This window comes from Typopeltis vanoorti, chromosome 2, assembly GCF_054136105.1.
Source record: "Typopeltis vanoorti isolate ZY-2024b chromosome 2, IOZ_Tvanoo_1.0, whole genome shotgun sequence".
Lineage (NCBI taxonomy): Eukaryota > Metazoa > Arthropoda > Arachnida > Uropygi > Thelyphonidae > Typopeltis > Typopeltis vanoorti.
Window position 1 is genome coordinate 167,265,384 of NC_143550.1, and position 17,642 is coordinate 167,283,025.

General features: G+C 38.4%; 1 protein-coding gene across 5 annotated transcripts in view; it reads right to left on the reverse strand.

Moving 5' to 3' along the window:
• LOC150109624 (oxysterol-binding protein-related protein 6-like) overlaps positions 1 to 17,642 on the reverse strand; it is a 695,026-nt gene that overhangs the window by 157,314 nt on the left and 520,070 nt on the right. For all 5 annotated transcript variants that reach the window (XM_090409290.1, XM_090409281.1, XM_090409257.1 and 2 more), the window contains one exon: positions 4,789 to 4,926. In XM_090409290.1, coding sequence (XP_090265416.1) covers positions 4,789 to 4,926 — 138 coding nt within the window. The remainder of the gene's footprint in view (positions 1 to 4,788; positions 4,927 to 17,642) is intronic.

Sequence of the window (17,642 nt, forward strand, 5' to 3'; positions counted from 1 at the left end):
ACAGATTCAAAATTTGTATATTCTTCGATTTCTATTCTACATATGTATTTACCTTGGACTCTTAATTAGCTTTAAGGAAAAATAAGATAAAAAAAAGAAATAAATAGAAGAATCACACAAGGATACAAAGCATTTCAGCTGTACAGCCTACCTTCCACTCTCAGCAACTGGACTGCTAACTTTTTCACTGGTCACTCACTACAGATCTTGGTGGATGGTTTCCTTTCCTCAGATTTTCTCACCAATGCAGGAGTACCTCAGGATATTGTACTTTCACCCACTCTCTTCCTCTTGTATATAAATGATCTGCTCTCACAGGCTTCAAATTCTATCCATAGCTTTGCCAATGACAGTACATTCCTTCTTTTCATGTGACAAACCTTGTAGTGTTCTATTGCTAGTGTTCTCAAGATCCACCACGACCAATGCCTTGAACTCTGAACTTCTAGCTACTATATCCAAATAGGACAAGGGGAACATTGTAGACTTCAATGCTGCCAACATTCAGTTCTCTATGATCTCTCAGAAGAGAGCTCTCCATTCCCCAACTTTCACTAATACCCAGTTATTCGAACACAATCAGATATATCTTCTTGGACTGATCTATATCTCCAACCTTTCCTGGCACAAGCACATTTCAATCATATCTTCTGCAGCTGCCAAAAAACTTGGCATACTTTTTTTCACACACAGCAATACTTCACATCTCCACAGCTGCTAACTCTATATAAATTCCAAATCTGCTCAATGATGAAATATTGCTCAGATATTTAGGATGGTGCACCAGAATCCTCTCTGAGATTCCTCAATTTTATCCAGAAGTCTGGCAAATTTGTAAAGGGTGATTTTAAATAGATTTGAATGTAAAGATGGCATTATTATTATTATTATTTCGGGCAACTCCAGGGAGTCCTTAGACTCATCGAGGGAGGCCCTAAACATCATGTCCACACAACTATACGACATTCTCACATTATTTATCATACCTTGCCTTGAACTCGCTCACCGTCATAGCACCCACAACAGACACTGGCAGCTTATTCCACTCATTTAACACTCTAAAAGTAAAGAACCAAGCTCTAACACCCCTGCTAACCACACTCTTGCCCAGCTTCCATAGGTGTCCCCTAGTTCTCCCACCACCAGTCCTGATCTCAAAAATATCCTCTGAATTAATCCTATAGAATCCCTTTCGCAATTTGAATGTCTCAATCATATCTCCCCTTTTTCGCCTATCAACTAGTTTCTGCAACCCACAAATCTTCAACCTGTTCTCATATGGTTCATTCCATAGACCTGCTATCATCTTAGTCACTCGCCTCTGGATCCTCTCCACCTCCTCCCCATCAAGAAGGAACCGAGGTGACCAAATCTGGGCACGGTAGTCGAGATGAGGTCTTATCAAGGCTCGGTACAGAGGCACAATAACTTACATGTCTCTGCTCGTCAAGGTATTTTTCAACAACCAAGTGAGTTGATGAGCTGATTTAGCTACTTTTGCAATGTGCCCACTAAACTTCATCTCCCTATCCACCAACACTCCCAAGTCCCTGGCCTCATCAATCTCTTGGAGTACAGTTCCACCAATATGGTATACTGTTGCTAATCTTTTCACCCCAAAATGCATAACCTTACATTTTGTCACATTAAATTGACATCCATTCTCCTTAGCCCAGAACTCTAATCTATCTAAGTCATCCTGCAGGACTTTGACATCTTCTGCATTCACTATCGCCCTACCGAACTTTGCATCATCAGCAAACAAATGAACTGTTCCACTTAGATCTTTCCCTATATCGTTAATGAACAGATTAAACAGCAGTGGTCCAAGAACAGAACCCTGCGGCACACCACTAATCACAGGCCGTCTTTTGGACTCTACTCCTGAATAAACTACTCTTTGATATCTCTCCATCAACCACCCACCTATCCATCTCACCAACCCTATATCTATCCATTCCCATATGTTGTAGTTTACGGATTAGAATTCCATGTGGTATCCTGTCAAATACCTTTGCCACGTCCAGCAGTATCACTGTAAACCCATATCCCTTATCCAGTTCAGCCATCACCTTGTTATAAAACTTGAGCAAATTACTGAGACATGATCTATCCTTCACAAAGCCATGCTGTCCCCTGTACAGTATCTCATTTTCATCAATCCATTCCTGTATTTTTCCCTTGACTACTTTCTCCAAGACCTTGACAACGACTCCTGATATGCTGATCAGTCAGTAATTTGCAACCATAGTCTTGGATCCTCCTTTATGCAGTGAAACTATTTTCCCCTCTTTCCACACCTTCGGGACTAAACCAGACCCGAGACTCAGATTAAACAACATGATCAAGGGCACTGATAATTCCTTAGCCGCTTCACGCAAGACCCGTGCCGATATATACCATCCAATCCAACAGATGTATTCACATTAAGGTTCTGTAATAGACTATTCACCTCCACTTCATTCATCACAATTCCCGTATAAACTAATGGTTCCTTAATTTTTTCAATGTCACCACCTGGATGATATACTTTTGCAAAGTGCGCGCTCAGTAACTTCAATATATCGACTGATTCAGTGACCTCCTTACCATCATCAATCCTTAAAATCATTTTGCCGTGTACAGTTTTTTCTTGCTTGCAGCATATTGAATTGGGGACAAAGATAATGAATTTATCAAGTTTTTGAGAGATAACTACATTTAACAATATGTAACAGAAGAGAAGCAAGGATCAAGGGATTTGATCATCTCACACAGGATGTTATTCTAAATGGATGTTTTATCTCCCCCAGCTGATGATAGTGACCATAAGTAATGACATTGGCAGCCAGTTATATGAGGCATTCTATGAGAAAGAGAGAATATGTAGAAGGCTGGTGATTACGACAAACTCAGGAGAACAGCTTGCATCTATATCACAGAATGTGGAATTGGATGGAAAGGAGGCCTCGAGCAGTAAGGTCCTTGTTCAATAACTATTTAGCAGAGCCAGTGTCTGGATGCATTCCAAGGATTAGGAGAATAAATAAGGTAGGTGTGATATGAATAAATGAAGAGATTAGATAGGCATGAAGCTACAAAACAATTTCAGAGTTCTTTTCAAATGTGTACAGTAGAAGGAAGAATGATTATGGAAGGATGATATGGTGAAAATGATAGAATGATAACAACTAAGGATATAGTCATGATATTAAATGAGCAATTTGTAAAGTGACATCATGCAGAGTTTGAGTGCAGAGGGAAGGAAAAATAATGCAGTAACCATGAGTGAACAGGAAGCGTATGGGGCATTGAGCAAACATTGTTAGTAAGGCTAAAGCTTGATGATATATCAGCATGCATTTTTTGAGATAATGTTCCATAGGGTTAACAACAGCTCTGATATACTTGTTTAACATTAATCTTACAATGGGCAAAGCTTCAAAGGAGTGGCAAGAGAACAAACCTGTTTCACATCATAAGGGAGGTAAGAATAGGGCTTTGAATTGTAAGTCTATCATTGTGTCTGGAACTGTAGTCAAAGGATTAGAAAGTTAGCGAGGACCAAGATTCAGAACTGGACAGCTAAAGGAAGACTGTGTTTCAGCAATCTTACTATAACAAGTTGACAGATGCATTGGACAAGGGAGTTGCACATACACAGTGATATATTTAGATTCTGCAAAGGCCTTCGATAAACTGTTGCATGACATGCTGGTGATTAAACTGACACAAAGGGCTGAATAACAAATTAGCATGCTGGATTGGAGATGGCTGTCTGACAGGTATCAGTAAGCTGTGCATGAGAGAGCAATATCATCAAGATGAAAGTTACTAGAAGTGTGCGTCCGAAGGGTTTGTTTCAGGCCATTGCTGTTTAAATTTTATGTTAGTGATATGGTTTGAATGGTGACATATAGTTGTTTGCAGATCATGCCAAGTTTGGAAGAACTAAGAATCAGAATAGAATATTATGGTTCACAAGAGGACTCAAAAAGACTAGATGAATGGGCCAAGTCAGCAGAATAACCAGGTTAATGTTACAAATGTAAGGTTTTAAAATTTGGGATGCAAAGATAGGATGTATACAATTGGTGAGAATATCTTAGAGGATGCGGAAGATGTCTCACATCCTCCACATCCTCTAAGAGATTTTAATGAAATTTAGGGAACACATGTTAACATTTTGAGTGCAGCACAACATATAATGGCAATGATACAGAAGACACTGACGAGTAGAAGTAAGGAGATTATGGTTCTATCATATAAGGTCTTGATCAGATCATATATGGATTAACGTGTACAAATTTGTTCACTTGATTTTCAAATGGATGAAGTGATACTGGAAAGCATCTTGAGATGATTGCCTAAAGTGTGTTTCTTTTCTCCAGAATGTTGGGCATGAAGAAACATTGAGGAAATGCAAAATGCAGAGTCTAGAGAATAGAAAGAATTAGGCAAGGATTTGATTGAGACATAAGTTGGAAATAAGTTATTACCAGATTAATGTGGAATATTCCCCCATCCTTTTCCACAGAATGGAAGAGGATGGGAGAATAAGAGACCATTCCTGGAAGCTGTATAAGGAGGATGTGAACAGAGAGGGATGACAAGTAGGTTTTTTACATGGGGAGTGGTGGGTGATTGTAATGCATTGCCTGAACGTGTGGTGAATGTAGAGATGGTATAATGAGCTAGTGGGACCTCCAGGATGCACCATTTGACTGCATGGAGGTTTGATGATAATAATAATAATAATTAAAATAATATAATGAAATAAAAAATTATGCAACTGAAAAAACAAATTACCTGTTCTGCAATAAATCTAAAGCCTTTGTCCTCTCTTATGCATTCATATGTTTCTCCCAGTAATGGATTGAAAGGTTTGTGACCAGCTCTATAATAAGAGGCACTATAAAGAGATACAGCAAAAGCCGCTATGTATACCTGGAAAAGAAAAAAAAACAAAAAAAAAAAAACAGCAACAACAATAAAAAAAAAACTTGAATACCAGAAAGATGTTGGAAGTTTATTTTGCACTTGGTTAGACTATAATAAATTTAGTTTAATCCTTTATACAAGTGCACCTGAAAATATCTTCAGGACTGAGATAAGGTGGTGCAACATCAGGCAACTCCGTGCAAAGGTGGACCAAGCTCTCATCACTCCTTGTCTCAGTATCTCCCATAATGCAAAGCACATCTCCTTGCGGAAATGTATACTGCTATGCATTAAGGGAAGGGCCACTATCTAGACTGGTTTCGACCTTTATTGAGGTCTCATCAGTGGGAGGCAGACCCAAACATGGAGATACTAAGGCAGGACAGGACGCAGGACATATATGGCGCAGAGGGTGAAGCTTGACGCTTTTCATATTCCCTGTTGTCTGTTTCGGGAGCAGTGATGGGAGAGATTTGTGAGCTATTTTAGCTCGCCCTGAGTGGGCAGAAGTGGTTATTCGTCGTTGGGTGTTAGGATGGCTTTCGGTCTTTTATGTTTCCAGTAGTCATTACCGTCATAGTTTCTGGCTTGTTGTATCAGTTGGTTTGGATGGATAGATGTCTTCATAAAGAATTTTTCTGCTAGGGAGCGTAGTAGTGGAGAGATGTAGGGGATATTTATGTCCCGGTGGATCTGGGCGTTCCTGATGAACCACGGGGCGTCCAGAATCATTCGCAGGCATTTGTTCTTAGTCTTTGTAGCTTGAGGATGTTTGTCTTGGAGGTATGGCTCCAGGCTGGGGAGGCGTATATGACTGTGGGATGGATCACTGTCTTATACAGTAGTATTTTATTTGTTGAGCTTAGTTTTCTGTGTCTGTTGATCAAGGGGTATAGCTGGACGATAACTTTTGAAGCTTTGGTGCATATGCTCTTGATGTGGCTGTTGAAGCATAATCGCTTATCGAGAAGTATTCCTAGGTATTTTGCTTCAGTTTTCCAGGGAATTTTAGAGTTGAACAGGGTGATGTCTCCTTTGGGGATGCTTGTCTTCTTGTGAAGAGTATCATTGTACTTTTCTGGGGGTTTAATTGTAGTCGCCAGTCTTTAAACCATTTTTCTAGATTCAGGATGGTGTCTTGTAGATTTTTGGTGATGAGAAGTGGTTGACGAGATCTGGCTAGAATTGCCGTGTCATCAGCATAAAGGGCGATGGTGGATGTGAGAGGATTTTGAGGGATGTCTGCCATATAGATGTTGAACAGGATCGGGGCTAGCAGTGATCCCTGAGGAACTCCAGCGAGGATTTTCCGTTGGGTTGAGACTGTTTCATTGATTTTGACTTGCATCCTCCTGTTGGAGAGGTATGATTTGATCAGGTGTATCATGTTTAGTGGAAGGTTAGTGATGATAAGTTTGTAGAGGAGGCCTTGGTGCCAGATCTTATCGAAGGCCTTTGAGATGCCTAGGAAGACAGCTCCAGTGTGTTGATTCCAATTGAATCCTGTGGTGATGTATTCTACCAGTCTATGGATTTGAGGTCGTGCTGTGATTTTGACGGAAGCCGAATTGTTCTTCTGGAATGATATTTAATTGGTTGACATGATCTTGGAGTCTGATGAGGATGATTTTCTCAGCTATTTTCCCTAAATTGGATAGCAGGCTGATGGGACGGTAATTTTCAGGTAGGTATGGGTCTTTGCCTGGTTTGTGAATTGGGATGATGTCAGCTATTTTCCATGACTGGGCGAAGTGCTGCCATTTGAGGATGGAGTTTATGATGTTTGCCAGATTTGCTATGGCTTTGCATGGTAGTGCCTTGATGACTTGGTTAGTGATGCCATCCGGACCTGGGGCATTTTTGATCTTGAGATGGTTGATGATGCCGATTATTTCGGTAGGTGAGGTAGGCATTATAGGACTTGGATTGACATCGGGACGATTTACTGTGAACCTGACTTTACGATGGATCTTGTATACGTGGCTGATGTTTAGGTTATCATATGCAGGACTGCATTGTTTCTCTAGGTTTCTTGCTATGGCTTCGGCTTTGTCAGCATCTGTGTATACAAGGTGCTGTTCTGCTTGCAGAGGGGTGGAGGGATTTGCGCTTGATCCTGAGGTTGTTTAGGAATTTCCATATAGAATGATCTGCTATGGAGATGGAGGTGAGCTTGTTGTCCCATTATTGGTTCCTGTGGTTCTGAAGAGCTTCTCGGACAGATTTGTTTAATCTGTCGAGGGCTGTTTTGTCCTGGGGAGCACGAGCGTTGTGATATCTTTTTCTTTGTCTGTTTTTTTCCCTTATTAAGTCCATGATTTCTTCCAGGAGACGATTTTGTTTGTGGGTAATCGTGAATACTGCGGCTGCTGTTATGGCTTTATTGATTTGATTGGTGAGGTTCTTTATTGCCGTGTCTATTTCTTCCTCGGCTTTTATATGGGGAACCGGACCAATGTGTTCTGGTAGCACTTTCTTGAGTTTCTCCCAGATGATGGAGGTTTGGGGGGGGAGGTGACTGATCTTTGTTCCCTAAGTGAAGTAGGATTGGGTTGTGGTCTGATGATAATTCGTTCAGTGCTTGAATGCTGTGCTGGTATTTGATGTTGTGTAGAATGGTGATGTCTAAGATGTCGGCTGTGCCAGTTGGGCTGTGGTGGGTTGGTTCAATGGGTCCTGTTACGACAGCGTTGTTTAATCCTGTGTAACTGAAGAGGATACGGCCATTTTTATTTGTGGTTCTGCTGTTCCAGGAGGGATGTTTGGAGTTTAAGTCCCCAGTGACGATGAGGGATTCATTGTGCCTAGTACAGCATCCAAGTCAGAAAATAGCAAGGTCTTAGCAGGGGAGTTGTAGGCGGTGTAGATTTTAAGTCTTCCAGTTGAATTTGTGTGGACTTCGACACCGGTGAGTTCTAGGTTGGAGGTTGGGGGGGGTGAGTATTCCATTGTGCCTGATGCAGTTCCTGATAAATATGGCTGTACCACCACCTCTGTAGTCCAGTCGGTCGTTTCTGTATAGTGTGTAGCCTCTCAGTTTTGGATTGTCTGCAGGTCTTAGAGTCTGTAGTCGCTTACTGTGGTAGGCTGGATTTTAACTCCGTCGTCTACGTTTTTTGCCCAAGAATAGGCAATTTGGTGGTTTTGCATAATAGGCCTAAGGGCCATCCAACGTTCTTTTTCCCGTAGAAATTGGGGGAACTTTTTCGTTGTTGGGCGTGGGGAGGTCAGTGTTGGAGGCATCTTCTTCCATCCCCTCGTTTACATGAGTCTCCGCTGTTTTACGTTTTTTCCGTGCATGGGTTTCTGTATCATGTTTTGGAGTGGGAGCAGAGATTATCAGGTTCATCTTCCCTTCTTCCCCTGATGTTGAGTTGTCCCCGTCTGTGGAGTCGTCTGTCGCTGAATATAGGTTTAGAAACCCTGGCCACTCTACCTCAAATTTCTTCAACAGTTTTTTGAGGAGGTCGAGCGCTAGCTTCTTATCGAACGATTGGATAAAGTCATCGGGACTTAAACTGGTCATGTTCGAAATATTCAAATATATGCTTATTGCTTACCTGAGCTGGATCTCAAGGATTTCCGTATAGTGTATAAACACAAAATATAACACTAAAGGACTATAGCGAGAACGCAATCACTAATTAACAACATAATCGTCAGCTACTTGATTACCTTCGCTTTCCGCTTATATCAAAAATCTGAATCAACACTCCGAATTATTCATAACAACTATTTAAATCACTGATCACATATATAAACACTTGGCAACCGCCATTATGCACCAGCGCCCTCGAGATACTAAGGCAGAAGCAATAGGAGAGGTCATATTTACCCATACGAGTTGCCAACAGGTGTACCACCTTATTATTGAATTACTCTGGATTTAGAGAAAGATGTTGGAAGTTTATTTTGCACGTGATTAGACTATAATAAATTTAGTTTAATCCTTTATCCAAGTGTAAGCAAACAAAGTTTGCACCTGAAAATATCTTCAGGACTGAGGTAAGGTGATGCAACACCAGGCAACTCCATGCAAAGGTGGACCAAGCTCTCATCGCTCCTTGTCTCAGTATCTCCCATAATACAAAGCACATCTCCTTGCGGACATGTATACTGCTATGCATTAAGGGAAGGGCCACTACCCAGACCGGTTTTGATCTTTATTGAGGTCTCGTCAGTGCACCTTACCTCAGTCCTAAGATATTTTCAGGCACAAGCTTTGTTTGCTTACACTTGGATAAAGGATTAAACTAAATTTATTATAGTCTAACCAAGTACAAAATAAACTTCCAACATCTTTCTCTAAATCCAGAGTAATTCAATAATAAGTTGGTACACCTGTTGGCAAAAAATGGGTAAATATGACTTCTCCTATTGCTTCTGCCTTAGTATCTCCACGTTTGGGTCTGCCTCCCACTGACGAGACCTCAATAAAGGTTGAAACCAGTCTAGGTAGTGGCCCTTCCCTTAATGCATAGCAGAATACATGTCTGCAAGGAGATGTGCTTTGCATTATGGGAGATACCAAGACAAGGAGTGATGAGAGCTTGGTCCACCTTTGCAGGAGTTGCCTGGTGTTGCACCACCTTACCTCAGTCCTGAAGATATTTTCAGGTGCAAACTTTGTTTGCTTACACTTGGATAAAGGATTAAACTAAATTTATTATTGAATACCAGAAATATTCAAATCTAAAAGTAACATAAAAAGTGAATGGAAATGTTAACAAATGTAATTGCATAGCTAGGAAATCACATATAAAAAGTGAATGGAAATGTCGACAAATGTAACTGCTTAGCTAGGAAATCATATACCCCCTTCCAAACTGACTTTTTTTATACCCCTGTAATATTTCTTTTTTTCTTATTAAGCTATTTAAATGAAAAGACAATATTATCATGGCAAATTGAAAGAGTTAATGCAATAACAAAAGATACCATTAACTCTTTAAATGTAAAATTCATATTTTATTTAGTTTAATATAAAATTTTGCATATTTAGTTTAATATAAAATTTTGCCAGCCTGGTTGGATGAGCGGTTAGCATATCCGCTATCCAGCCAAAGGGCTATGGGTTCAAATCCCGCCATGGGCATGGATGTTTGTGATCTTCTGTGGAAATACTAGTGGTGGTGGTAGATGGCACAGTTGAGGTTAGTTGTAGTTAGTAGATTGAGTGGTGGAGACAGAGAGATGTAGAGTAGGTGTCCTCCCTCGATGAGTCGTTGGACTCCCTGGAGGTATCACGTAATAATAATAATATTAATAATAGCAAAATTTTATTCTATGGTGACACTATGATAACCAGATCATCATGTAATCATTATTCATTATGTAGCTTGATGTACAAATAATTAATGTAAATAATCATTTATTTTTCTCAGCTGTTTTTTTTTTTTCAGAAAATTGTCACTTAAACTCATATGCCAAAATAATTTTAAACCAAAATATTCTATTTATTAAAAAAAAAATAAACAGAAAATTTTTTTGGGGTGCTTAAGGGTCAAAGCCGTATAACTGAGAGGAGACCTCCATATAGTCTTTAAAAGAATGTGGAGAACTGACCAAAGCTTCTGATCTAATGTCAAATCCTCACCTTCTCGTGGTGCACCGTTAGGTATCTACCTGGATACTGAACGAACGAGGATGGGCTGACAATTTGGGATTTAGCTGACCAAATTGTATTCTTAATGGTTTAAACCAAAATATAAAATGATGGTACAACATGACAGAATTTCATGATGGCTAGGGTGTTGCCCGGTTAAACAATGCCTCTGTTGTTTTTGCTGGAGAACCAAGGCAAACAGTGAAAAATCAGCTACTGGAACAAATCCTAAAAAACACCTCAACATCATCAGAGTTCAAGATCAGTACTATTTGATAACACTGAATGGCAAAGAAATGAAGCTAGCTGAGGAATTGAATAAGTATCAGATCGACATAATAGGGGTGACTGAAACAAAAACTGGTGAAATCTTTCTGAGCAATAAATACAAAATGTTATATTCAGGCAATGAAAATCAAGAAGGAGTAGTCATAGTATTCAAGACTAAATATGAGGCTAATCTTCTTGAATGGCAGGCAATCTCAAGTAGAGTAATGTGGGCAAATATCAGAATGGGGAACTGGACAGTGAGACTTATGTGAGCCCATGGTTCCACAGAAAGTTCTACTAAGGTAGAAGGAGGAATTTTTTGAGGCTTTAGAGAAAGCAACTGACACAATGAAAAATGAAAAGTTGGTCCTTGTTGGGGATCTAAATAGCAGAGTAGGAAATGATTGTGAGACATACAAAAATATTTTGGGAAAATTTGGAGAAAAGAGTAAAGTTAATAATAATATCAAATACCTGTTGGATTTCTGCTCAGGACATGGACTGGTTATTACTAACACCATGTTCAAACATAAAAATGTGCACAAATTCACATGGAGAGAAGAGTCAAGGAATAAGAAAAGTCTCATTGATTATGTTATTGTTGATAGTGATGTTTTCTCTTTGGTGCAGGACACTAGAGTGTATAGAGGATTTGAAATTGGAAGTGATCACCATTTAGTCTTGAGCAGGATAAAATTTGAATTTCATATTGAAAAGAATAACATGTAAGAAAGTTATAAAGCGAATAAAAGTGGAGTAGCTCTCAGATGTGAACTGTAGACTAAAATACACAAACATGATCGAAGAAAAAATGAAAGAGTTTGAGAACAGAAACCAAACCTTGGAGATTCAGTGGCAAGCCCTGAAGAAAATACTGATTGATTCAGTCCGAGAGGCATGTAAAGAGGTTGTCTGTAAGGATAGAAAAATCAGAACTCCATGATGAACACAGGAAGTTAAAGAGGCAGTGAAGGAAAAAGAAGAAAGTATATCAAAAGTTCTGGCAAATAAGTCTGCTTGTGCTCTTAGAGAATACAGAGAAAAATATAAGAAAGTTAAACACTATGTAAATCTAGCTAAACAAAAGTCATGGGAAGACTTTGGTAAGAACATATAAAAATATCAAGAAGTGGCAAGATATTCTGGAGGTTGTCAAAGCAGCTCAGAAATGGAGGAAAGAGTACTGTAAAAGGAATTAGAGATGATAAATGTGACATGAAAACTGGAGAAAAAGATATGCTTGAAGTATGAAGTAATCACTTCGAAAAATTGTTAAATGAAACAAGCAGTGATAGCACAGTGGTAAAAAACACTCAACAGGCATGCAGTCAGGAATACATATCCATACTTGAAGTAGAAAAAACATCAAAGGCCTGAAATGTGGAAATGCAGTAGGAGCAGATGATATTCGACCAGAAATGCTCAAGGCCTGGACAGAGAGATGAATCCAGATGATTGGAGTGGAGCTCTCACAGTATCCATATATAAAAAGAGAAATAAAACTCAATGTGAGAATTAGAGGTATTTCTGCACTTAGTATTCCTGGTAAGATTTATGCAAGTATACTTGAAAAATGGTTGAGAAGGATTGTGGAAGAAAAGCGTGGTGAAGAACAAGCTGGATTCAGGCCAAATAGAGGCTGTCAGGTTCAGATTTTCACTTTACGACAAATAGTTGAAAAATCAGGGAATATAACAAAGATCTGCGTTTTTGTAGACCTGGAAAAAGGCATATGACAAGGTACCAAGAGAAAAGCTATTCAAAATGCTACAGTTATATGGTGTCAATGGGGCATTACATCAAGCAATGCTTAGTCTTTATTTGAGTTGTAAGTCAGCAGTCGGAATTGAAGAAAATACAGTAAGATGGTTTAATGTGAAATCTGGTATCAGACAGGGATGTACATTATTCCCTCTGTTATTCATTATTTATATGGATCACATATTCATTATTTATATGGATTTTTATGAAGGAAAGTGATATTAAGCCTGATATCAAAATTGGAGATGTTGATTTCAGCTCTTTGCTTTATGCAGATGATGTTATACTTCTAAACAAATCATCTGCTACAAGTCTGCAAGATTCCCTGACTAAATTGAATAACAGTTGTAATAGATATGGTATGAAGGCCAGCAATAACAAGTCAAAGACAATGAAAATAGGCAGAAGCATTGAAAATATCAACTGCATTGTGAATGAAGAATGTATAGAACAAGTAAACCATTTCAGCAATTTAGGCACAATATTTAGTGAAGATGGTAAATTAAATATGGAAATAGACAACAGAATTAACAAAGCCGGTATGTAGGAACTCAACTGAATAAATTTATATGGAATAAGAAATCAGTCAAAACATTAAATTATCTGTATACAAGATGGCATTTTAACTTATGGATCTGATTCCTGATCCATAAGATAGAGGCATGAACAGATGGTGTCAATGGCAATATCATATTAAAAACGAGGATATTAGGAAAGAACTTGACGTTATCAGCATCCAGGAATGCATTAGCAGAGCTAATCTCAGGTGGTATGGTCACTTAAACAGAATTAGAGAAGGATAGATTAGGCAAAACAAGTGTTCTGTGCCAGGTTGACAGGAAAAAGACTCAGAGGAAGACCAAGATATAGGTGGATTGATACGTAAAAAGTGGTAAAAAGTGCCTTAGAAGATAGAAATATAAGAGCTCTGATAATGTTGGAGTTTTGACAGGTAATAGACTGGTTTGGAGGAAAATTGTTGATAGGAAGTTAATAATGATGTAAATTTTTCATGTAGTACTATCATATCATGTACACCCCTTGAGGGTACATGGCAGGAATTTGATGATGACGATGAAAATTTTTTCTACAAAAATATTAAAAAGGATTGAGTACCATAAAAGGAATTAGAGATGATAAAGGTGACATCTTCTTCTCTCTTCCATCATCTATGTGGATGATGATGAGGCTGAATGAACTCTTTCCACCGTCCCAGGAGAGTCCGAACAATTCTGTCCAGTTTGGTGTCGTTGTTGTGATTTGGTTTTCAGGTCCTCTTTTATTTTGTCTATCCATCTAATTCTGGACCATCCTTTGGATGTTTTACCTTCTATCGTTGTATTCAGGGCTTTAGATGGTAGTCTTTCTGTTCCCATTCTGGTCACATGGCCAAACTATCACAGTCTTCATTCTTGGATTTTGTCTATTATTATTTCTTGTTTTAGTCATTTCCTTATGTCTTTGTTTCTTAGTCGATCCAGCAGAGATACTCCAAGTAATCTTCTTAGCCAACCTATTTCAGTAACTAATAATTTTTTCTCTTTGAGATTCCAGCATTCACTTCCATAGAGGAGTATTGGGAGGACCATTGTTTCATAGATTCTTACTTTTGTTACTTGTTCGATGTCACTCGACTTCCATATTTTATTAAGTTGTCCAAAAGTTTGGGATGCTTGACTGATTCGTCTGTTTATATCTTTTATAATTTCACCATTGTACTCAATAACTCCTCCAAGGTAGGTGAAGTTTTCTACCTGCTCTAGATTCTTACTATCAATTTCAATTTTCAGATTAGTGTTTCTTTTTCCTATTTGCATAATTTTTGTCTATATTTATGTTTAATCTAAATTTTATACATTCTTCCTTTATTTTATTAAAAATTCGTTGTAGATCTTCTTCTGTGCTTGCAAGTAATGCAATGTCATCTGCGAATTTTAAATTTGTTATATTTTTCCCATAGGTGACATGAAAACTAAAAATAAAGATATTATAGCTGTCTACAGTAATTATTTTGAAAGAATACTGACTGAACAGACAGTAGTAGAAGTGACAGTAGTAGAAAATAGTCAAGAGGAATGCAATCATAATACATATCAATACTCAAGGTAGTAAATGTCAACTAAAAGTTGAAATATGGTAAAGCAGTTGAAGCAGATGACTAGATCAGAAATACTCAAATATGGACATATAAAACCCTCAGCAGGCATGGTTAGATGACTGAGCTCTGATAATATTCATATGCAAAAACGGAATGAAACTGAGAATTACAGAAATTTCCCTGCTGAGTGTTCAGAGTAAGATTTATGCAAGAATACCTAATAACCGTGGCAAAGAAACTTAGAGGAAAAACAATCTACGTGAGGATCTGATTTTCTCTTTAAGACAAATAGTTGACAAATAAAGGAAATATAACAAAAATCTGTATCTGTGTAACTAGAAAAGAGACATGACAAGGTATCAAGAGAAAAACTATTCAAATATGGTGTAAATGGGGAATTATTTCAAGCAATGAATACTCTATATTTCAGTTGGAAGTCAGCAGTGTGAGGAGGAGGATTGAAGAAGATAGTTTGATTTTAAATCAGGTGTAGACAAGGGTATAATACATCATCTGCTCTATTATTCATCATCTAAGTAGATCAAATTATGAAGACAAATGGCATTAGGTTAAATATCAGAACTGGAGATGTTAAATAAAATGAGTAGAGGTCTACAGGACTCCCTAAATAAAGTGAATAACAGGGGTAATAAATTCAGTATGAAAATCAGCAATAAAAAGATACAGACTATGAAAGTAGGCAGGAACATTGAAACCATCACCTATATCCTGAACCTACAGAACAAGTAAAATATTACAGATATTTAGGGTACACACAGTGGTGAGCTATGGAAATTTTAACAACGGGCTCACATCGTCGAGCAAAAAAAAAAAACTTATATCGCGACTTTGTAGAGCTTCTGACAGATATGATAATTCCTGTAGGATATCAATCACTGACGCTAGATCTTTTAAAAATTCCAAATTGAGAAGTCGGTTTAAGAAGCCCTTATATTTATCGTTCGATGCAAAATGTTTGCATAAAGTTGGGTAATTTCTCCACACAGCAAGAGCCATTCGTAAACTGCAAGCTGCCCATCATGATCCAAACACACGGCTGATCTTTAAAATTTCGATAAGGTCTTTTGCAATCGTATTTAATTCTCGTTGATATTTTGGTGATTGATGATAAAAAGCATATAATTTATCCATAAATATTTCAAAATGATTTATTTCTTTAATGTTTTTTATCGAATCATCTAATGCTAATTGTAAACGATGAGCGCAACACCAAATCACAATGTTGGAAAATTTTTGTAGAAGTTTGATTGCAACACCTGATTTGTTTCCTAACATTACACTAGCTCTATCAGAACAAAATGTAATGAAATGATTTTTAAATAGTTATCAGAAAATCCATATGAATTTAAAGTAGCAATTATAGTAGGATGTACACATTCCACAGTGGTATTTTCTAGTTCTATAAGATTATTAAACAAGAAGAACAAGAGGCGTGCATATTTGAGAAAAATTTAACAAAGGGCTTGCGCGAGCTCCTTATAGCTCACCACTGGGTACACAGGGAGTGAAGTGAATAAATTTATATGGAACAACAGCGAAATTAAGCTATTAATTGAAATTAGTCAACACACTAGTTTTTGTGTTTTTTGACTAATTTCACTGACAAGACAGGGTTCACACACAATTTTAACTCATGGATCTGAGAGCAGGCATGCTGAGAATTCTGAAAAAAAAATTAGTGGAATGAATAGATGGCATCAATGACAAAACCACATTAACAACGAGGATTTAGGGAACTTGGTCACTTAAACATAATGAGAAGGGAAATTCAGCAATTTTTTTTTTTTTTTGCTAGGATTGTAGGAAATATTATTATTATTCTTATCAGGCCTCCATGGAGTCAAAAGACTCATCGTGGGAGGTCCTTCCTAAGAAACACAAAGTCTATCAAGACTGATTGAGGGGAGGTCCCCCCTAAGAAACACAAATTCTATCATACCATTCCTTAAACTCATTGACCGTTCTCACTCTCACCACTCCATCAGGCAATGCATTCCATGGTTCAGCCATCCTCCATGCAAAGAAACCACTCCTCATCCTCTTGCTCACGGTTTCCCTTCGTTACTTCCAGGGATGGCCTCTTGTCATCACTCCTTCCCGCTGTTCAACCAAGCAAAAGAACTCCCCAGTGTTAACCCTGTAACCACCTCTCAACAGTTTAAAAGTCTCAATCATATCACCTCTCCTTCTTCTATCCACCAAACTCTGCAGTCCACACTCCCTCAGTCGATCCTCATAACTATCATTGTACAGTCCTGAAACCATCTTTGTACCCATTCCACAGTTAATTTATCCCATTCAAATCCTGTGGACCAAATCTGAGAACAATAGTCAAAATGTGGTCTGATCAGGGTCTTATACAATGGAATGATAACTGTTTTATCTCTGCAGGTCAGTGTCCTTCTCATTATTGCAGCAATCCTCTGTGTTACCTTCACCACCTTTGCAATATGTCATCTAAATTTCAGGTTTCTATCAATCATCAACCCCAGATCTCGTCTCCCATACTTTCTTCAGTATAACTCCCCCCATAGAGTATGCAGTGTCCCATCGATGTTTCCCAAACCTCAAGACCTTACGTTTTGCTGCATTAAACTGACATCCCCCATTCATTTGCCATTCTCTATCTAGCTTATTCAAATCCTCTTGCAGGGCTACCACATCTGCACCATTACTAATAATCCTTCCCAGCTTCGCATCATCGCAAACAACTGAATATCCCCTTGCAATCCACTGACAATGTTATTGATATAAAGGTTAAACAATATAGGTCCCAGTACTGAGCCCTGTGGGACCCTACTTGTAACCCTCTGCTTCCTTGAAACTGCCCCACAATACACAACTCTCTGACACCTATTGGATAGCCAATCCTGAATCCAGTTGACCAATCCATACCCATGTGCTGCAACTTAAATATCAGCTTATCATGTGACACCCTGTCAAATGCCTTCGCTAAGTCTAAGAAAA